Source organism: Chiloscyllium plagiosum, unplaced genomic scaffold (assembly GCF_037043375.1).
Source record: "Chiloscyllium plagiosum isolate Xiang-an unplaced genomic scaffold, Cpla_swu_hap1 HiC_scaffold_8, whole genome shotgun sequence".
Taxonomy (NCBI): Eukaryota; Metazoa; Chordata; class Chondrichthyes; order Orectolobiformes; family Hemiscylliidae; genus Chiloscyllium; species Chiloscyllium plagiosum.
This window is the reverse complement of record NW_028270146.1, coordinates 45,810,222-45,833,137: the sequence shown is the minus strand read 5'-3', so window position 1 is coordinate 45,833,137 and position 22,916 is coordinate 45,810,222. Positions and strand designations below refer to the sequence as shown.

At 41.2% G+C, this 22,916-nt stretch overlaps 1 protein-coding gene across 1 annotated transcript in view; it reads right to left on the bottom strand.

The window, feature by feature from the left end:
• Positions 1-443: 443 nt before the first annotated feature.
• The window catches only part of slc25a29l (solute carrier family 25 member 29-like), a 47,935-nt gene continuing 25,462 nt past the window's right edge, over positions 444-22,916 (bottom strand). Inside the window, exons 2-4 of the mRNA XM_043697416.2 lie at positions 14,924-14,967; positions 12,379-12,462; positions 444-3,579 (exon numbers count right to left, since the gene is read on the bottom strand). Coding sequence (XP_043553351.1) covers positions 2,836-3,579; positions 12,379-12,462; positions 14,924-14,967 — 872 coding nt within the window. The 3' untranslated portion in view covers positions 444-2,835. The remainder of the gene's footprint in view (positions 3,580-12,378; positions 12,463-14,923; positions 14,968-22,916) is intronic.

The following is a 22,916-nucleotide window of genomic DNA, read 5'->3' as shown; positions in this document are numbered from 1 at the left end:
AACACAAAAGAATTCAAAGTTTGCTGGTATTACAGAATTTGCTGGTAAACCAAAGTGAGCCAGAAACTGACCGCATTATGTCCACTCTCCATTTTTCTTACATTCTCTTCCCCCACAGCTGTGTCATATTTTTGTCTTGTTCACTTTGTACTTCTTTTTCTCTCTTTTCACATCTTAATTTGCACCTATTGTACATTTTCTTCTTTCTCCATTATTTGCAATCCCTTTGCCTCTATATTTGAAGTGAAATTGCCAGTCTGTTTTCAAACAACTTCAGTTTTGTGATATCTCATTTCGATGCAGAACAATGTGCAAAGGCGGGAATTAAATGTGACTCACAATAAACAGAGGGTTGAAATGCTGAGCTCAACAGAGGGAACAAATGTGAAACACTTAATTTTATCATCTTCAAACATACAAAGCAAAACAAAATTAACAAGAACTTGATCTTAATATGGATTTTATTTTCCCTTTTTCTCCTTACAATCTGCCTATGGTACTTTACATAGTAAGGTACATGATGTGAAACACATTGAAACAAGCAATACACAGTACAAACTGATTGACCGAAAAGTCAAAGCTGTACTGTACTGTTAATCAAGCATGCATTTTCAATTCAGATATGGAAATTGTTCAGATAATATATAGACATTCAAGGTTTCCAGATTCAAACACTCACTCACTTTGAAATTGCAATTTGCTTGATAGTGAGAAAGTTGATCATAGTGCTAGGAACAAACAAATGCTTTCTCTTTTCTCACATTGTGAAATAAAGTGTTCTGTGCCCATTAAAAAAAATCCTGGAAATGGTGCAAAATTGAGAATCATTGTTGATCAGCATCTCAGACCAATATCTATTGCACCTGTCCCAATTTACAGTGAAGTTTGGATTTCTGTAATCCCTACCCGTCATTAGTCATTTAATGCCACATAGCTACCTTGATTAAACAAGGCAGCGTATGTTTTCCAGAAATCGCATAATGATGGGCAGGTGGGAGTTCATGCAGAATCGTAATCTATTAAAAGGAGTGCTGGACCTTCAAACAAAAAACAAACCTCTATCCTTTGGTAGATGAAACTGGTAATGCTTTAAAATTTTACCTTAACAGTAAAGCATAAAACAGCTATACACTATACACCTTTATGTGAAATAACTTGCTTGGACTTATTTTTAAATTCCACCCAAATGGGAGAAACCTACTGACACAAAGGACCAACTGAATCAATAAGAGTGACTTCTAATTCCAAATATCATTAGATATGTGAATCTGAACATCCAATCTGTTTCGAGACACAATGATATCAATTCATACTAGCTCTATCAATCATTATGTATGTGGTGAACTGTCCCCAAGATGTCAACACTATGTGGCTCCCACTATGAGGCTTTCCAATACTGCAACCTCTGGAGAGGGGAGAAGCAACATACATTTCAGGAGCATGACAGCACATTCTGCACTCAAAACAGTGCAACACTGAAGAACCTACTTCAGTGTTAGGGAAGCTAAATAATATATATGGACCCTGATATAGTAACTTTCTATCCATCTGTGAATGGACTAACTCAGCAACCCGTAGGACTGGTGAGCTGCCACATTGGTTTATTCACAGTAACAATTCCTCATCAACACATTACACAACAAAAAAAACTCCATAGGTGTACTGCACATAAATCATAATTAAATGAACAAGGTGTCACAACATATTAAAATAACAGAGGTGTACAAATTCCTGAAAATTCAATTGTGATGTGATTGCTTCCAAGTAGAACTATTTGTATAAACTGTACTACCGAACTTTGTGATGAGGGAATAAGGGCTATGAAACCAATCAGTACAGTTAGAAAATTAACGGAGTTGTGAAAAAGACTAAAAATAATAATAAAATGTTACTGATTGGTTCGCAGCATAGCATAAAAAGTGTGGATTATTCAGGTTACATCAGGCCTTTGCAAAGGAATGGGCAGACATCTGCAAGATGTTGACTTTAAACAACAGTAATAACAGATAAATGTGCCACATAAGTGGTAAAATATTCAAGGTTCATGGCCATATGAGTACGGAGGTTAACATTATTGTTATTTAACATGGATGAAACACTAATACTCAATATGTCAGCTCAAGTACTGTTTTCTGAGAAAGCCTAACTCCTATTTAGTTCTTTGCATAAGAGCTTATTTCAATTCCGATCATTAATCACCAATAAACCTACCCCACTGTACTGAAAACATAGTCAAAAGGGAGTACAACTTGATTTAGCTGCATGCTTCTTCTTAATATTAAAGAGGTAAAATTTTTCTTTTACTTCCAGGTGGGTTGACTGCTAGTTTTACATATTTATTACCTGATTTGCCATTCACTTCCATAGAAATGAGAACACAGGTTAGGTGTAAATGGGTGGCCAGTCCCCTATTGCCCATCAACAACTCTTGAGAAAAAGTGAAAATCTACTGCAATTTCTTTAGAAATGTTCATTTTTCCAAACTTGGACCCTCTGTACTAACTCGGATTCTAAAGCCAGCCCTGTTAATTAGTTTCTGTACAGTACATGCCTACTACAATGGGCAAAAGTAATATTTTTCTTACTGTTTTTATAAACTAAAAAACAATATATACATTCATTTAATATAAGGCATGAAGCTGTAGTCTCACAAAACTGATGGAATTCTGTTAAATGTTAGACCCATGACTATATTTTATAAAGAATTAATTCTTACATGGAGCTTATTTACACCCTGAAACATTTTCATAACTTTACTGCACTTACAAAAATAGGATTGAATAAAATTGAGTTATCATAGCAGCTGCTCTGCACAGGTAACATGAGGAAGATACTTTAGAGGCTCGAATGCTGCTGGATTGCAGAGGCAGTCTCCAGCTCCTTGCAATCGTCATCAGCCCTTGTGTACATAAGGAAGAGTGTGACAGTAGCAAAAGTAGCAGCATTGACAGGAAATGCTCTGAGAAGAGTAGAAGTGAGCCCCTTTGTGAATACTTGCCATCCTTCCTTCTGGTAACTCTGACGGATACAGTCCATTATGCCACTGTACTGGTTTATTCCTCCAACTCCATCAGCTTGCAATCGGGATTTAATCACATCAATGGGATAGGTAGAAATCCAAGATGCAATCCCAGACATACCACCAGCAAACAGCAGTTTAGGAATTATGTAACTGTCATCGGGCTCACAGTGTAAGGCTCTGGTCAGACAATCATAAGTAAGGAAGTAGAAACCAAAAGCAGGTATTTCTCTGAAAATAGTGGTCACCATGCCTTTGTTGATTCCACAGATTCCTTGCTTTTTGTAAATTCTAATTAAGCAGTCGAGTGAATTCTTGTAGACTTTACTTTTAACTTGGTATTCACCCATGCCTTGAAGCTGCATCCTGGTTTTTGCCAGTTCCATGGGGCAACAAATAACACATTGGATACCCCCAGCTGCAGAACCTGCAAGGAACTGGTTTAGTGGTGTATCCTTTCCTAAGTAACGCATTGTATTTCCTTGGACACCAAAAACAATAGCATTGATGAAAGTCAAACCCATCATTGGTGAACCAATACCTTTGTACAGACCGAAGATCTAAAGCAAAAACAAAAAGGTGAAAATAAAAGGTTAACATTTTAGCAATGTGACCATTAGAATGTTCATAAACTTAGGACTGAATTTTACCGAAATTTGCTAAAGGTCAATTTTGACACGTTTAATAAAATGCTTCTCTCTATGAGGCCTAATGAGATTTCTCATGCTGCTATTTTCCCAAACTTGCTTCATTACCACACCTCTATGGCACCTTATTCATCATACTGTCCTACTTGCCAGGCGATTCTTGGCAGTGATCCCATATTTAAAAGCATAATTTTGCATAGGTATCTACTTTGCTTTGCTGACAGATCAAGCACTGTCAGTTCAGAGCTGCCCTACACAATTTATGTCAATTGCTCTAGAAATGGTAGAGAGAGGGGAAATTGGCAGCCAGCTTTGTTGAGGGGGACCTGGAGGTCCTGGTGGATGGAGTGGCACAGAGGAGGGCTGTCCTTGTCCACCAGGACTGACAAAGGAGAACACAACACTGGGCCTGACAGCCTGGCCAGAGATTACCACCCAGGTCAATGTGTATTCACCATCCAGAGGAGCATCCAGCTATTTCACAAAATGTCAGTGACTTCCTCCACTCCACCAGGGGAAATGCCACCATCTCCTCTCTGCTACATCACTCTCACACTAGCACAGTTCCTGCATCTGTCAAGACTCATGCTTTACCACATACATCTTCCCTTGCTTGCTCTCACCAAGTCAATCCGCCACTATTAATCCTGCATGCCCTCTGTACTGCATACACACTTGCCCACAATACCTTCCCCCTCCAGCACTAACAGTTGTGCCAGTCATTTTCAACTCAATCCCTCCCTTTCTCCCATTTCAGGTGGAATCAGATCACAATAGGGTGGAGAGAGTCAGGATGTGTGGTGCAATGTCCAACATTTAGCTCATAAAAATCTAGAAGCACCATCCTGGTCAGTCACATGCTGATGCTAAAACCACCATGCCCCAGCACCAAGTGAGAATCTGTCTATTGCTGTGGTGCTCTCCCATTCACACCACTTAATGTATTCTTAATCAACGTTCCTTGTAAGGTGTGCAGCCTCTCTGAGCTTTGCATTTGCTTTCACTTCTAGATGTCGCTGCAATGCAAGAATCTCAAGATCAGTGTAGAAGAATAAGTAATCAGACAGAACATAATTTTTAACATGCCAGAACCCCTAACCCTTGAGAGTGGCATTTCAATCCCCTTCTCTACATTGAAAGAAGAAGAGGATGCAGTAGCCATGTTGCCTCCCACGTTCCAGCAGCTCAGATAATGACACCCTTGATGGGAGTGTTAGCTTAATTCCAGTCAGGAACACATGCTGGTGAGCACCAACTATCTTGTTTCCACAGTTGATTGAAGAAGGAAAAGTCCAGGCCACGAGCACTTAGGTCCCTGCTCAGACCCAGGAAGGACAAGTCCCCACTGTGTCAACAATTAAGAACTTCATTGAAATGTACAAGGAGCAGCAGGCAGGTTTGTCTGAGGCAGCAGGCAAACTGGTTCGAACACTAGAGCACCCCAACCGCACTGTTTGTGCCATACTGTCTCTGGTATGCAAGTGTCTGTCTGCTTCCATTGTCAGATTAGCAGCTGCCATGGAGAGTCAGGTCCAGGACCCTCAGGATCTGCTGGATATATGCACACACCTGCACTGCATCATTCTGGGTTTAGCAAGGCAAGGGAACAGGGGGGACAAGGGATTTAGACCTCACTTCTTGACAAGGAGGCAGAGTGGTGCCAGGAGATACACAGCCAGTGGAGGAATCAAATCCAGGCCCACTGGAAAACTCCTGACAGGATACTTCAGAGGTGTCTGAGCCTTCCACTTCCAGCCCGCCTGGCACCATCAGCTTTGAGACGGTCTGAGGAGGGTGCACCTGTCTCTGGACTGGATATGTTCAGCATGTCTTGGCCCCTGGCTACAAACACTCCTGGAACCACCGGCCAAAACTCCAACACCCTCAGGCCCCAGTGCAGGGCAGGCTCTCTCTCCACCCCAGCTGCAGTGCCTGGGGTTACACTGAGACATGATTGGCGGCAAAGGAAGATCACCTTCTGAGGGCACATAGATGACATGGAGGAAGCTTCATTGTAAGTACATTTGTATATTTGTAAATATACACTTACTGCTCATCATCAGCTGTGTGAGCAAATGCCTTTCTCGCTGCAACTGGAATATTGAAGCTGTAGACCTTAGCCATCCTTAGCACTACATGAGGTTTAATGGTCCAAGGTGCCTTCCCAGACAAAATGTCCCCTCATCAGCCTTTTATTCTTAGGTAAAATGAAAATGGTCATGGAATATTGCAGTAATCTGATTGATATTAATACTGTTAAGGCATGGTGGATCATGCAGCAGGGGGAGGGTAATATGTCCAAAATGTCATTTCTTACCCCTATGGTGGATATGCTGGGTTTACGACTGGGGGTGATGGACCCCGGATTTAAGCTCTGGGCAACTAGGGAAATCTGTCTGTGCGATTTATTTGATGGTGAAATAATGATGGCCCTTGACTAAATAATTCATAAATATGGTCTATTTAGCAAAGACCTTTTCCGCTTTTTTCAGTTCAGAGATTTTTTTCAGAAAGGGTCCACGTTCTTGACCAACCTCTGCAATCTATTATGGAGAAGAGGATACTTTATGCTAAAAGTACTCTCTATTAGTACGCTTTATCATACACTGGGGGAGTAATCCTTCAGAAGACGTTGAGTGGCTTTGCGGGGTTTGGGAGAGGGAATTGGGGGTTGAGATTTCTATGGAGGCATGGGGCACATTTGCGAGAATACAAGGAAGATCTTGATTTGTAGTAGGGCCCATGCTATGCGTCTAAAGATTTTGCATAGAGTCCATCTGGCCCCAGGCAGTCTCTCAAAGTTTAAGGTGGGAGCATCCCTCTTTTGTCCTAAGTGTAAGATAAGTGTCGGTAATCTCACTCATTGTTTATGGTCTTGCCACAGGCTGCATACATATTGGAGTTCTGTGGCAGGGGTTATAGAGAGGGTCTTGAGGGCTAAGGTTAAGATGGACCCTATCTCTCCCCTCCTGGGCCTACACAATATACCCTCTTTAGGTGCTCATGGGAAAAAAAAAACTTTATAATATCCTCGCTTTCTGTGATAGGAACAATATTTTAATGTGTTGAGTTTCTGAACAAAGGCCCCCCCCTCTTCCCCCCACCCCGGGTCTGTTGGGTTGGTGTGGGCTTATTATGGAACATATCCCTCTGGACATTTTCATGAATGTGGTGCACTGGAAGACAGAAAATTTTTATAGGATATGGTAGCCCTTTCTGGATGACTTGGATGCAGATTTATCTGCCATTTTAACTAGGGTTTTCATGTAGCCATGACATTCTGATTTAGTGTACCTGATGTGCTTGAAGGGAGAATTCTGAATATTTTGAGTGCAATACTTAGTGCTCTAGGGGGTCGAGAGCTGTTTTGCTTGCTTATTTTTTCATTAACTATCTTTATTGATTTGTCCGTTTAGTTGGTTGTTGCTGTTGTGGCATTTTTCCCCCTTTTTTTCAGTTGTTATATGTAATAGAATAATGTTTGTTGGTGCTGTAAATTTATTTGCTTTTTTTTTAAAATGGTTTTGTAAAGAAAGAAAAGTTTAATAAAATATCTAAAAAAGGCCCAAGATGCAAAATGAGCAGCTCCTGCACCATGTTCAAACTATAAGACTTTGGAAGGTGATTGTTATTTTGGCAACTGCAGGGAATTTTTGTCGGCTGCAATACATTGTTTGATGTCACAGCCATTAATGAAACTGATTCCTGATGACACATGATGTGGTCAAGGTTGCTTAGGGCATGGATTTGGACTCCACAAAGTACATTACTGCCCAAGGTTCAAATAGGACATTGTGCTCACCTCTACTGCATACAACTGCCCTTTAAAGGGATTTATGTTGTTCAAAAGTGGAGCCTCTTCTATCATCGACTGAAGTCCGTGCCCTGCTCACTCTGGGAGTGCTGGCAGCTGTTTTCAGCTCCACTGTGCACTTGATATTTACATCATGATAGAACAAAACAGTGGTTGCACTTTGACGATTCTTTTAGTCAGCCTCTCAGTCTGGTTCACCCCCCACATTCTTCATGTTCCCTTCTCGGTTGCAATCCTGGTCAACCTCATTGGCTTTGATGTTTCCCAGGCTTGGAGGTTTGCCTCATTATGCCAGGTACTGTAGTGTACTGTCTCGTCCCCAATCAAAGCTGGATGCTGCTATCAATGAGTACCCCCACCTGTCTTTTCCCATTCCCTTCCATGATCTATCTTCTACCCCCACAACACCCACCTTATAAATGCACCCCAGCATGCTGCCTCCAGTCTCTATGATTGAGTTGTCAAGGCTCACTCCCACAGCAGGAGCCCACTGATAACCTCCCCACGCTTTTAAAGGACAGAGTCCCAGGGCTGACCTTAATCTATTACCTTGATCAACTTGGACAGCCAAATCTGACTGATGGCTGACTAACTCTGTGACCTATCTCTGTGCAGACCTTTACCTGACTTAACCACAATTCCCTGGACTGGTTATACTAGACCTACACTCCCTGGACCTGCTGAGGTATGGACCCTTGACCCTAGATGCCTCAAATAGCTCAGTGATAGTAACTGAGCCCTTGGTTGATACTGGAAGCTGCTTTCAATCACTGTGCTGGAAACCCCTGACTGGAGGGCGTGTCCCTTGATTTGATAGCGAGCTACTCCCCTTAGACTTTGAGACATGGCCATTTGGTGAATGTATATGCAGTGTGTTTGCTGCATAAGTTGCTGGTACATGGTGCATGTGTTAGACTGACATATCATAGTGATGTGCAGCAACATGTCCAGCCGCTTGACTGATGATAACCAAGACAGGCTGCCTGGCTTTGTATCTGGGCTAAAAAGGCAAGTACAGAAGTAATAAGAGTCTTTGCCTTCTGCCCTCTCAGCCAGACATTAAAGTGCAAAAAGGCAAGGCACAGAAAGGCAAGTCAGGTATGTTGTGAGCATCCAAGTTGGCACAAAGTAAGTTAGCACCAAGAGCTTGTGAGGAGCAACAAGATACCCCCAGTGCAAGCCATGAAATGGATGCCTGTGAAGTATCCTGGAAGCAGCACTACAATGAGACGTTCCAGTTTATTCCAAAATGCAGCCCTGAAGTGAAGAACTGCATTGTAAATGGGTCAGAAGTGTGGCATGATGATCCTTTGAGGATGGTACATATCTGATGCAAATGCTCCTGGACCGAAGGTGCATGTGGTAAAGCATGACCCGTGATGGCGGTGACTGCTGTCCAAAATGGAAGGCTGGAGGAATAACTTGTGAGTGGGCCCGATCTGACTTCCATGTTGGGAATCATTGCTGTTTAGTTTCTATCCAGCAGGTCTAAGAACAGGAAGTTCAAATGAGGGTGAGATTAAGTCTAACGACATGTTAATGCATGCAAATAGGCCTATCAGAACTCACTAACCAACGTTTAATCTCATCATGCAAGACGTGATTGGAAAATGGGACCTTTGGTCTCGACATCCCTACTTCTGATCTTATGCAACTTCCCTAACTTTCTTCAATGTTGTTTAATCTCTGAAGATTCTGGTCCCAGATACAGTAGTTCTGCCTCCATCTCCATTAACAATGGATAAAAAGTTGCTCATCAAAATTTTTCATTTTCTGTCACAAGCAATGGGTAAGGATCCCTTTTAAAGGGAAAACCAGTACATCTGAGAATGTGGTCTTTCTCCCCTCAGCCATATTTAAATATTTTGTATGCCTACTTTTCTAATTATATAGAAAATAGCAGCACAGCAACTCAGCAGCATAGTGTCAGGTAAAGAAATGCTGAAAAGGCTGGCAACATTCCGGGTAGAGAAGCTTCCGGGCCCGGATGGGATGCATTCTACATTGCTGAGAGAGTCAGGGGAACAAATCACAGAGCCATTGACAGAACTTGGTGGCTCTAAGAGCAAGTAAGAACTTGGGAATATTGCCATGAGTATCTTATCTCTTGATTTCTCAAAACTTGTCCACCATGTACAAGGTAAAGTCAGGAATATGACCGAATGTTCTCTACTAGCCTGGATGATTACAGCTTAAAAAAAAGCTGTCAGCAAGTTCAATGTCATGCAGGATAAAGCAGCCCACTTGAACGGCATCCCATTTAACAGCTTCAAGATTCACTCCCTCTGGCACAGGGACAATCTACAAAATGCACTGCAACTTCTCACTAATGGTCCTCAACAGCACATTTTAAAATCCATGCTATGTACCACTTAGCTGTTCAAGCTAACCCCACAACCTGCAAGTTTTCTTCCAAGCTATTTGCCATTCATGCTTAGAAAGACAGTTCTCATCCTTCAGTATTTGTGGGTCAAAAAATCCTGCAACTTCCTCCCTAACAGCATTTTAGGAGTAGCTACACCAAATGGAATACAGCAATTCAAGAAGAAATATCAATGGCACCTTCTCAAAGGCCATTAAAATGGGCATTAAATGCTGGCTTAGCCAGTGATGGCCACAGCCTGCATATAAATTAAAAAAACCTTAGGATCCAGATACCAGTTCTTCAAAAATTGGCAACCGATGCATACCTTTTGGCAACCCTTAAAAGGAAACCCGAATGGCTGCTCAAATATGCCCGAATTACTTTGAATTTTACTTTTGAATTTCACCAGATTTCCTCCCAAAAAACAAACGTATACTGTCAATCCTTGTGTGGCAAACTCCCAGCCCAGTGTGAGCTGACTGATTTTCCAGCAGGCTGTGCCTCATTTGCTGCTTGTGCATCAACCACCACAACAGCTTTGGCTTCTCATTATGAGCAGTATCATCATAACACTTACAACCCACTAGGTTTCCTTGAGCTAGTGCTCTCCACTGGAAACCTCAATTAGGACTTATAATGAGATGCTTGGTCAGGATGAGAGTGTGTTTAATTGTTGAAGGGGAATAGGGATGGATAAGGGAGGTCTCCCTTCAGGTTCAGTTGAAACCACTTTGGAGCTGGTACTCCAAACATAAAGACTGTCAGAAAAGCAGAAACCTTTTCAATGATTCTTCCATTGGAAGTGGCTCACCTAGCACATCATGGTTTGGACAAACAAGGTTAATATCAGGGTATTTAGACAAATAAATCTACAGTTTGATGTTAATGTTGCAAAATGCTGAACAAATGACAATAACAAGATTCACATTTTACTATAAAGTAAAGGGGTAAAAAGGTGCCTTGCCGGGGAGGGACTGTTAGCAAATAAAATTTTGCACTGAGCCACATATTGAGTATTTAATGGTGGATGCTGGAAATCTGAAATAAAAACAAAAAATGCTAGAGAAACTCAGCAGGTCTGGCAGCATCTGTGGAGAGAGAAAAACAGAATAAGGTTTCAAATCCAAAAGACTCCTCAGTTCCAAATAAGTTACATCAAACTTGCAATGTTACCTCTGATATAACTCTTCTTTGGAAGTGAAGAATCTTGGATTTGAAACCTTATTCTGTTTCTCTTTCCACAGATTTTGCCAGACCTGCTGAGTTTCTCCAGCAATTTCTGTTTTTAATAGAGGCTGCTTACGTGTAATTAAAATTGGGAAAGATGGTCAGGCCTGAAATGGACGAGGACTGGAGATTACAAAGATTGGAGAGGGAATGAGAACATGAAAGGATTTCAAAACTAGCACTATGCAAGAATAATAGAAAAATCAAAAAATTTTGAGAATGCTCACAACACATTGTGAATATTATCTGTCCTTTCTGACTGCACACTCAATGGACCTTTGAAACCGAAACTGCATAATTAGATTTACAATGTGTTCCACCCTGGAAAATAAGCAGATTGTGAGATCAAAAGCTGTGGGAAAGGAATTTGAGGCTAAGCAAGATTTGTGTAAAAGAATGAGAGCCTGTGGGCCTGAAGCACAATAGGTGCCATCGCAAAGTGAAGCAGATTTGTTAAATGCAACATGAAAACAAGCAGGTTATCTGTATTCAGGGCAGCCCACCTGCACTACAGTTTAGAAAAACAAAAACATCAACTCCCTCCCCCACTGCCAGCTCATCTGGAAATGCATCAGTTTGCAACACAGATTACCAAGATTCCAACTCTGATCTCTGGGCTGTGTGAAGTTGGTTAAAATTGGTCAAGGCAATGATACAATTGACTCGCAGCTCAAACTCAACACAACTCCTGCCAGAAAGTTCAACTACGTGCATAGCTGGTGATTACACAAGGTTCTTGGTTATGAAGCTTCTCTTCATCAAAAAGCTAACATAAATGTGAGATGTGTATTAAAATGCTTGTGATAACCTATTAAATAGTCTTCAGGACAAAAAAAGAGAGGACAGAGGAAGAAAAGATCCACAAACGTGTCTTAAATCAGAGACCAAGCTGCTCACTGTATCTTGAATAATTCTGCAACTGTGTCCCATTCCACTGTCAATTCCTTATAAACAGATCTCCTAAAGATAACAGTAAACCAGCAGACCTAGATTTTTTATGCCAGACATCTGTGAAATTCAACACTAGTATCCTGAAAGCCCAACTCCTGAGAAAAAAAGAGGAATACTTCAAAACTGTAGGTAAAATACAAATAATCCTACCACAATCCTGGAATGTCTGCTTAAATTAAATGATGGAGAAAGAAACTGCCTTGAGAACACAGTTAACTTTTTAGTCCTCACCTACGCACAAAGAATTAGAGATGGCATGACAGCACTGGCATAACAGCCCAGAAAAACTTGAATCAAAGCTCCCCCAATAAACTGCTTCAAGTCAATCAACCCAGTTAATGCGCTTGCTACTTACAGACTCCTGTCGGATGATGGACCGGAAACAATGTACAGTCCCACGGTAACGTGGCTGGTTAGAATTTTGTACTTGAAGTCGAACCTACAAAACAAACACATTTCCAGTAAATGGAGACTTGGTTGGGCAGGAATGAAAATGACATTTTCTTCCACAATCACAGTTACAGGTTTAGCAGTAGCTTTTTGATATGAATTAACAATCATTTATTTCTACAGCTACTTTGAAGTCCTGCATTAAAAATTACGTGTTTACAAGAAGAAATAGAAATATGCTACATATTTTTAAAACGCCAGTTTTTTTCTGAAAAGTGATAATCACTTGGTATACGGTCAAACTGGAGAGAAGCTGAGAATGTATAAATTCACCTTTTCTGTAGGAATCCCGTGATGAGGCTTATCTCTCATCACAAAGTAACACTTTTGCTGTTAATGAGGACAGCCCCTAGCTCAGAAAGTAAAAGTAGTTAAACGAAACGCATTTCACACATTACATGAAAATAGCAAGAAAATTAAGCTCCTAAACCAACATAATTGTGTCAGTATCCTGGTTAAATATTTCTGGCAGCCATTAAACATAACACAACAGATAACGTTGATCTCTTGTTTACCTACACTGATATTGTGCCAGTTATAGTCACAGAGTAGACACAGTCATTTGAATTCCTAACCCAATGCCAAACTAAATTCTGTAACTGTTTGGGATATCTGTTGTCAGGTCTCAGACAATTGTCACCCTATCACAGATGCAGCGAAGCATGACGCAGCCCCGAGATGACTGTCTTTCATTATTCATCATCCTTTGTGAGGGCACACCCAGAATTTGCTCAGTACTTTTACTGCAGCTGATGCCTGCAAAGTTACAACACAGTAGAATAAGCCAGTGTCACTACCAAAGTGCTATACTTCAAATGCAGTGGTACAGCATGTTGGAGCACTGTCACAAACTAAGTGCTGTTCATGTGAAGAACCTACAATTAAATACAACCTGGGATAGTTCATTTGTTTCCACGTGCAGCCAGACCACCCAAAACATGCCAATGTTTCATTCCTTACGGACTGTATTCAAATGTCTTTTTTTTTTTAAAATGGTAGAAAGTTAGGGTTTCCTACATCTGCATTCCTACATTCCTGATGAAGGGCTTTTGCCCGAAATGTCTATTTTCCTCGGATGCTGCCTGACCTGCTGTGCTTTTCCAGCACCACTCTAATCTTGACTGATCTCCAGCATCTGCAGTCTTCATTTTTCGCCTTCGCATCCAAACAAGACCCAACCCAGTTCCGTAACTCTGCATGGGGTTTTTAAAATGGCTAACCCACCTAAACTGCATACCCTTGGACACTAAGGGGCAATTTTTAGAATGGACAATCCACCTAACCTACGCATCTTTCAACTTCATGAGTGACCAGAGCACCTTGACAAAATCCACATGGAGAGAACATACAAACTCTACATTGATAATCACTCAAGGCTGGAATCGAACCCAGGTCCCTAGCGCTATGAGGCAGCCAATAAGCATTTGCTTAAAGCCATTTCACTTGGGCACCACTAGTGGCCAAAACTTGTCATTAAAATAATGTATCCTGCCCTTTACCTTATGCTGCACTTACACTACAGTGCTGCTGCAAAAATAAGATGGTGCTATTGCTTCTGGGGAGAGAGACGTAGCTGAGGAGCTGATTTCCCCTTGGTCTGCTGAAAGCAAACATAAACAGGTGATGCAGGAAGCATCATATTCACATACCACTATGAAGAAGCCAGCAGTCTGGGTTCTGCAATACAGGCCATTGTGAGCTTTCCTCTGGTATCAACAGATCTGTGGCCAGAAACCTCAAGGTGCAATTAAAGTTTTAAACAATCTTTGACATACTCAATTCTTATACTATTCCCACTAATACCCTGAAATCCACTGCTCAAACTGAAGATGGAAATTTGTGGAAATTAGGAACCTGGTATAATATGGATTTGGTTTCTGTGTAAATGCAGCCTTTTATTCCAACTGACCCTTCATTCTAATTACCCACACATAAAAATAGCCCACTATAATCACAAAAATTATTTCTGTGAAAATAAATTAAAATGGCATATTTATCTTTTCCATAAACCACAATTCATTAAACAAAGAATCAAGAAATAACCATTTGGTTTATTTCAATGAAACTGCATGTTCTTTCATTCAATGACTTCCAATCTCCTCTGGTAAATTCTGAGGTCAAACTCCATCAAGAACAGTAGTTAAAAATTTATGAGTTTAAATTAGTTCTCAATGGCACAACGAATCAGATAAACATTTGGAATAGGCTGAAAGTATTTGAATAAAAGCCAACATTAATAAATGTTACAATTGAGTCGGAGGGAAAATATTAAATATGTTTGATTAGAAGGCTGTATCTGAAAATAAAGCTGTTGACTAGATTATCAAGATTGCATTTGAAAACATTTCCTTCCCTTTTTACAAAGAAACATTTTTAGAACTGGCACTTTAGATCGATCTCAGGTATGTTTAACATTATAGATATCAGCAAGAATGCATTAGCAACCTCACCTTGACTGTATCAAAGGGATGCCCAACAAGAACACCTGCAACACCTGCAAGAAGCAAATAAAACCAAATTAACATATTTGCTTAACTCATGCTGGTCAGCTGTAGAATACAAAATGTGCCAAACAAAGGTCTATATCAAATAATTGAAAGTAACAGGGCTTTAAAATGGCTTGGAAAACTCATTATGAATTGTACCTTTGATGTCAAAAATAAATATGATGACTTGCATTCTTTCGGGAGCTCTACGGGGTTCTGAACCCTAGTCAGCCAGGGTTTTGGAGCTGAGAATACTCTAGCTGCATTGACGACAATCTGGTAGTGGGATGTGGTACAAACAACACCACCAGCAGATTGTACCTGAGCATTGAAATTAGCACACAATGGGTACAACTTTCTCTTCCCTGGATGAAGAAGAACGGCAAATGATTGAGCAAGTTGGCCATGGAGAGATACTAGCCCACTTCTCATCACCTTTGCAAATAAGTGCTGCACAAGAAAATCCATTTCGACCTTTAAGTGGTCAACTAATGACCAATTAAGGGCCTGAACTTCCACCTCAGGTTTAGAAAGAAGCTGCTTTTAAAATTTACTCAGAATTTGGGCTTTGCTGGCCGGTCAGCATTTATTAGATGAAAGTGAGGACTGCAGATGCTGGAAACCAGAGTTTAGATCAGAGTGGTGCTGGAAAAACACAGCAGGTCAGGCAGCATCCGAGGAGCAGGAAAATTGATATTTCGGGCAAAAGCCCTTCATCAGGAATAGAGGCAGGAAGCCTCCAGAGTGGAGAGCATGGGGGGGGGAGAAGGTCAGCATTTATTGACCATTTCTAAATGCCTTTTAGAAAGTGGCAGTGGGTTTGCTCCTTATTGAAACCAATAAGTGGCAAAGATGGGGGAAATGACAGCTGCTGAAAGATAGTCCCCCATCTAGCCCTTTCTCCAAGCCCACTGTCCCAATGGCCCTCTACTTATTAAAAAAGGCCTACTTTCTTACCATTTATCTCCTGAAAATTAGACCTTCAGAAAAGGACTCTTGGACACAATCTGTGACCTCTGATGGTTGGGTGATTCTGTTGAGCTGGGACTTCAGCATCAAGGATCTACATTCACTGGGAAGTTTGACAGTTAGCTGTTAACCACCTGATTGGAGCTGGATTTCAGAAACTTTGTTTGTGGGTCCATTGCCACTCAACATGCCACACACCACACACACACACACCACAGCGATTTAGCACTCCAGACCATTACATTCTTTGCTTGATGTACCTAGAGAGTCCAGAAAGTGAATTCCAGCAATATCCCCCATGATACAGAAAAAACAATAAGTGATCTCCCAAACACTGGACGTGTGGCAAAGAGGACAACAAAAGATTTGTCAATTCTGTTATACCACACTTGAACAGCTGGCCATTATTCCTTATCATAGGTGATGTGATGTTAGATATCAAAAATGTCCATTGGGGTGAGATGCTAAAGGAGACACATCTTTGAGGTGCAGAATAAAAGAAACCTCACTTTGCTTTGACCGGAATGCATCCTTCATATTGCTGTAGCTTTACTTAAATTGCTCACTGAATGCACTACAGCACTAAACAAACAGCCTCAATTTCCCAGGACACAAACACTGGAGATATACAATGCAAGTATGAAATGAAATTTCCCATGGTAACTTTTCCATAACATTATTAACATGTTTGGAACAAACCCAAAAGGACATCACCGAATAAGCTAACCATCTGCTAACTACCAGGCTCTGTGAAGGATATGGAAACATGTTTTAAATATAATTTCACCCAGGAAAACCAACTTCAATGTTTTGGAAAAATATCTTGACTCATGTCACATTTTGTTGCAATGTATACCAAAAGCCAGAGAAGATTTGTAAACTGAACTACAATAACACAATCCACATTAAAATGAATGTTACAACTGACACTTTCCTAAAAGATTTGTTATTAAAATTGGGGCAGTCCTGTCTAAATCAGGCTACTTAAAGATAAATATTTTGAATATTGTACATTTACTTCCATTATTCAGCAAGAGCTCAGTGTAGATCTAAACAGTACACCACTATAGTAATTAAACCATTGGTTTCAGATTCTTGAAACTGTCATAGTATATTAACATTTCAACTTCATAAAATAACATAATAAGTGCGTATCTCACTAATCTTATCTCCTGTTTACCTCCAATGTTCTATCAAACCCCACCCACTGTTCCTCCTTTACAACTATACTTTACAATTATCCTAAAGGACTTGAACAAATTGAGCCCACTGATTTAGTCATATCTCAAATCTAAAGATGCACTAAATCCCAGGCTATCCACTGTTATAATGGTGACAATTTGAAAATATTGAATAAGGGCCCAGAATTTATGGTAAGATTAACAGCAAAGCGATAACAGTATTATTATACAGAAAATTACAAACAGCAAACTTCCTATGTCTGCACTACGCACCTATACATGGAAAGTACAAGCTTATAGAAGCAAAACAATGCAGTTGCTCGAAATCAGATATAAAAACAGGACATGCTGGAGAAACTCAGCAGATCTGGCAGCATCTGCAGAAAAAAACTGAGTTAATGCTGCTTCTTCCATTTTGAGGTAGAGTCATATCGGATTTCAAATCCTAACACTTTCTCTCTCCCCAAATGCAGCCAGACCTGCTGAGTTTCTCCAGCATTCTCTGCTTTGTGGAACCCCCTCCAGTTTGTAAGAAGGACGTTGATTTTTCAGTTGCTTGCCATTTCAATAAGCCATCTTGTTCCCATACCAATTGTTTACGTTCTGGATTTGCTATAGTGTTCCAATGAAGCTCAAAGCAAGTTTGAGGAAGAATACTTCATTTTTCCATACAAGTACATTACAGTCTCTCAGACTCAAGATTAAATTAAATTCTGTCTTCCATTTTGATTATAACCCCTTGTTTGAGTTTTCTTGGTTTCACTCTCAGCAACGTAGATCTATTTCCTCCTTTACACACCTATCATTTAAACCATTGCACAATTCTCTTCTTTAACACCAGTAGACCTTGTTTTGTCTTTTGCTTTGGGCACACAATCTGTTCAACTTGTTCATCCTCCCTTTCTGTCAATAGCATAAACCCCAACCCCCTCACCTTTTTCCAGTCCCATTCAGTTAAGAAGAAATGTCATATTGGATTTGAAACATTAATCCACAGATACTGCCACATCTGCGTTTCTCCAGCATTTTTTGTTTTTATTTCAGATTACCATCATCTGAAGCATTTTGCTTTGTTTGTTACAGGTCATCCTCCTCATGCTGGCTCAGCGAAGGATCAGATGGTGTTTGACATTCATGACATCTTTACGAGACCTTTATCCCCATGCAGCATCAAATGATGTACCTCTCTGGTCAGTATTACATTCCTCCCATCACCTTTTCTCTCTATGGCCTCCTCCTGCCTGGGGTTCTGTACTTCCACCAGAGGGTGCTGTTACTGATCACAAGTGGTGTGCCACAAGGATCAGTGCTGGATCCTTGCTTTTCATCATTTATGTAATGATTTGGATGTGAACATATAAGCTATGGTTAGTGAGTTTGCAGATGACACCAAAATTGGAGGTGTAGTGGACAGCAAAGTTACCTCACAGTACAACAGGATCTTGATCAGATGGGCCAATGGGCCAAGGAGTGGCAGATAGAGTTTAATTTAAATAAATGCGAGGTGCTGCATTTTGGGAAAGCAAATCAGAACAGGTCTTATACACTTAATGGTAAGGTCCTGGGGAGTGTCGCTGAACAAAGAGACCTTGGAGTACAGGTTCATAGGTCTTTGAAAGTGGAGTCAGAGGAAAGTAGACAGGATAGTGAAGAAGGCATTTTGAATGCTTCCCCTTTATTGGTCATGCATTGAGTACAGGAGTTGCGAGGTCATGTTGCAGCTTGCTTAAACCATTTTTGAAATACTGCATGCAGTTGTGGTCTCTCTGATAGAGGAAGGATGATGTGAAACTTCAAAAGGTTCAGAAAAATTTTAGAAGGATATTACCAGGGTTGGAGGATTTGAGATATAGGAAGAGGCTGAATAAGCTGGGGTTGTTTTTTTCTGGAGAGTCAGAGGCAGAAGGGTGACCTTATGTAGGCTTGAAAAATCATGAGGGGCATGAATAGGATAAATAGATATGGCCTTTTACCCAGGATGGGCATAGGTTTAAGGTGAGATGAGAAAGACTTCAGAGACCTAAGGGGCAACCTTTTCATTGTGTGTGTGTGTGTGTTGTGTAGTGAGCTGCCAGAGGAAGTGTGGAGGCTGGTAGAATTACAACACTTAGAAAGCATCTGGATGGGTATATGAATAGGATTGGTTTAGAGGGATAGGGGCCAAATGGGATTACATTTATTTCGAATACCTGGTCGGCATGGATGACTTGGACCAAAGGGTCTGTTTCCACGCTGTACATCCCTATGACTCTATGCCTAGTGGGCCCAAAATCTGAGAATGGTGTCCCTGTTGCTTGCTGCAGCCTTCCTTCTAAACATTCTGTTGTGATTGGCAGCCTTACCCCCCTGCTGTTTTCCTTGTCTTGTCCAGGGCAATGGTATGGCAATAACTCCTGCTCTCCCAGTCACCCCTTGTCTACATCACAGTTCTTTACAGAACCAAGTTAAACCCCTGAGGCAGTCAAGGCTGACTGATGTTTACCTGCCACCCTTCTTCAGGTGGTCAATGTCAGAAATTGCATTCTACTGGTGTATTTCAGTGAAAATTTCAACCTCCTCCTTCAACAAGCTAACAGTGAGCTCCTTAGTAACTTTAACTGGCCTTAATTCGGAAGCAAGCAAGTTTGTTGTCCCAGAGTCCCCCTGACCTGTTGACCAATGTTGGTGCTGGGAACAATGTCTCAAAACATGCAGGCAGTGGTATTTTTGAGACCGGATCTCAAATTCCCAACTTTACCAGGGTCTAAACATTTGATTCTTGGTCTCCATACTATAAAGAAGGGAACAGATGCTGTGGCGATTAAGATAAGGTCAGCCAGATAGACATCACAGAAAATAAGTTCCCTGACTAGGGCTGTCATTCTGGTCCTATCAGGGAGCCTGGCTGACAGATATAAACAGAAGTGTTAGAGGTTCTGTTTACTCTCAGAGCTGGCTCTGAGGAAGTTGGACCAGTGTCAAATACTATGCTTACGTAAATAAAGGATGACTGGGTGACAGGATACTGGCTTTTGTGGAATTATTTCAGTGGTGATAAGAGTAAAGAACCTTTTGAGTAGGGGTAAGCATTTCTGGCATCATGCTGCTATTTGGGAAGCTTGACTTATTTGACCTGGCCATTGAAGACAGGGCCCAGTATGTGGAAAGAATATATTTTTTCTCCCACCCCCACCCCATGCAAATGGCATTGGTAGATGAAAAGCTGGGAGTAATTCTCCTGACAGCTCGTGGACCTGTAGCTTTTTCAGTTCTAAGGAGCCTAATTTTCCCTGAGGCACCCGATACTAAAACCTTCCAAGAGTTGACGGATTTTGTTAAGGAATATTATAACTGCAAGTCTCTCCTAATTCTGAGATGCTATCAGTTTTACTCGGCAATTCGAGAACCAGGGGAATCCATGTCTGGATTTTTGAATAAGTTAAGACCACTGGCAAGAGGCATGTAACTTTGGTTTAACACTTTGAGATGCTGAGAGACTGGTTGGTACGTGGAATTAATAATATAACCATGCAAAAGCACACACAATCTGAAGCCCAGCTGGACTTAAAATAGGTACTACAACTAGCTTTGATTTTGACAAATGCTGAAAGTTGAACACGAGTTGCAGGGTATTCCGATCGAAGTGGACTTCCTTGTCAGTCCGATTTGGTTGGGGGACACCACTTGAGTGAAGGCAATTGCACAGCCACACTCAGGACATATCCTGAACAGAGGGCCTCTAAGACAGCTCACAGCAAAACTCCAAAACAAAGCCCAGCCTCGGCTGAAAGGTTAAAATTTTCTTCTGGTTAAATGGTCACCAGGTTCTAATGGACATCAGTATCGGCACGGCCGTTTCAGTCATAGCAGAACCAGCTTTTAACAAATTCACTCTGGACTCCAATCCTTAGGACTGCACAATACCTCAGCTAGACTGAGAACCCTTTACAGATTAAAGACAACTTTAGTTCCAGCCTCTTATGAAAAGCAATTATCAGTGACTGTGGTAAATAGCTCAGGCCTAAGCTTGATAGAGTAAAATTGATTCGAGAGATTCACCTAGATTGGCTCAATATTTTTCGATTACAGAATGGCTGTCTGAGTCAAGCTCTAATTAAGTACCCCGAAGTCTGAGGACTATCAAAAGGAGCCAAAGCCACTCATTCCTAATGAAAGGCTTACGCCCAAAATGTTGACTCTCCTGCTCGTCAGATGCTGCCTGACCGACTGTGCTTTTCCAGCACCATGCTCTCGACCCTCATCTCCAGCATCTATAGTCCTCACTTTCTCACCTTGCATAATTCCACGATTCTACAAGGCCTGCCCAGTGACATTTGCCTTGCAGGCAAAGGTAGAAGCTGAAATCAGAAGGCTGGAAAACAAATGTATCAAGCCAGCCCAGTTTGCAGAACGGGCAATTCTGGTCGTACTGATTGTGAACCCAGTCAGGTCAGTTCGCCTTTGTGGAGATTTTAAACAAACAGTAAACAGTTTTTCAAAGCTGGATAAGTAGCCAATCCCTCGCAAAGAGGATTCATATGCCAACTGAGCTGGACATGAGCCATGCATATTTGCAACTGTAGTTAGAGGAATATTCACAGAAGAATGCTACAATTAATTTCCATAAGGGTTTGTGCCAATACATGAAACTATACATCCTCTTCAATTTTTCAGCAGACAAAGGAAACAATTTTGCAAGGTCTGCCACAAATCACCATTTATCTAGATGATGTGCTAATAACAGGAAAGATCAGTAAGGAGCACTTAGGTGTATGCCCACCTGGGACAAATGTCTATGTCCAAGTTCTAAGGAGGGACAAATGTGTGTTCCAGGCACCCCAAGCAACTTACCTGGGCTACAGAGTAGACAAGACCAAAGCTGCCTTGGCTACCAAACCTATACCTTAGATCTTTCCTACGACTGGTGAATTATTATGGAATGTTTATACATAAGCTAACCTCTATCCTGGCACCTTTGCATTAACCTATCCAAAAAAAAGGGTCAGCCTTGGAAGTGGTTACGTAGCCCTAGCTTTCAGGGAAGTAAAGAAACAGCAATCCTTCCTTTAAGTTGTTGCCACACTATGATCCCACGTGAGATCTGGTATTGATGTGCAATGCCTCCCTGAAGAGTAGTGGGCTAGTTTTGACTCATAGGTGGCCCAATGGAGAGGTACACCCAATAGCGAGTGCATCCAGGATGTTGACAAATGTAGAACATAAACACACCCAAGATAGAGAAGGAAGGTTTAGCAATCATATTTGGAGTCAGGGAGTTCCACCAATACCTTTATTGATGTATATTTGTAATAATAATGTACCTAAGGCCCCGGTCAGGTCTGCTTCAAGAGGACAAGGCAGTGCCATCCATACCTTCAGGCGGAATTCAGCAGTTGGGTCTAATGACTACAATTATATATAATTACAAGTTGGAACATCGCCCAGGGAGGCCACTTAGTGAATGCAGATGCATTTAGCCACCTCCCATTGGCAGATACACCATCAGTGGTACCACCACTGGAAGAGTCCATAATGATTTCAAATTTCTGGGCACATGTCCAGTCACAACTGACAACATCAGACTTTAGACGCAAAACAAAAAGTCCTGGCAAAACTGAATCACAGCTGGTGATGGGCTATTACAACCAAAATTGAAAGCTTTTGGTTACACGTCAACTATGATTCTTTCATGGGCTCAATGATCTTAGTCATTTTAGATGCCCATTCAAAGTGGTTGGATTTGCATAGAGTTCATTCTTCAAACGCTGGGACAATGATAGAAAAATGTGCATCTTTTGCAATACACAGACTCCTGAAAGTGTTGGTCA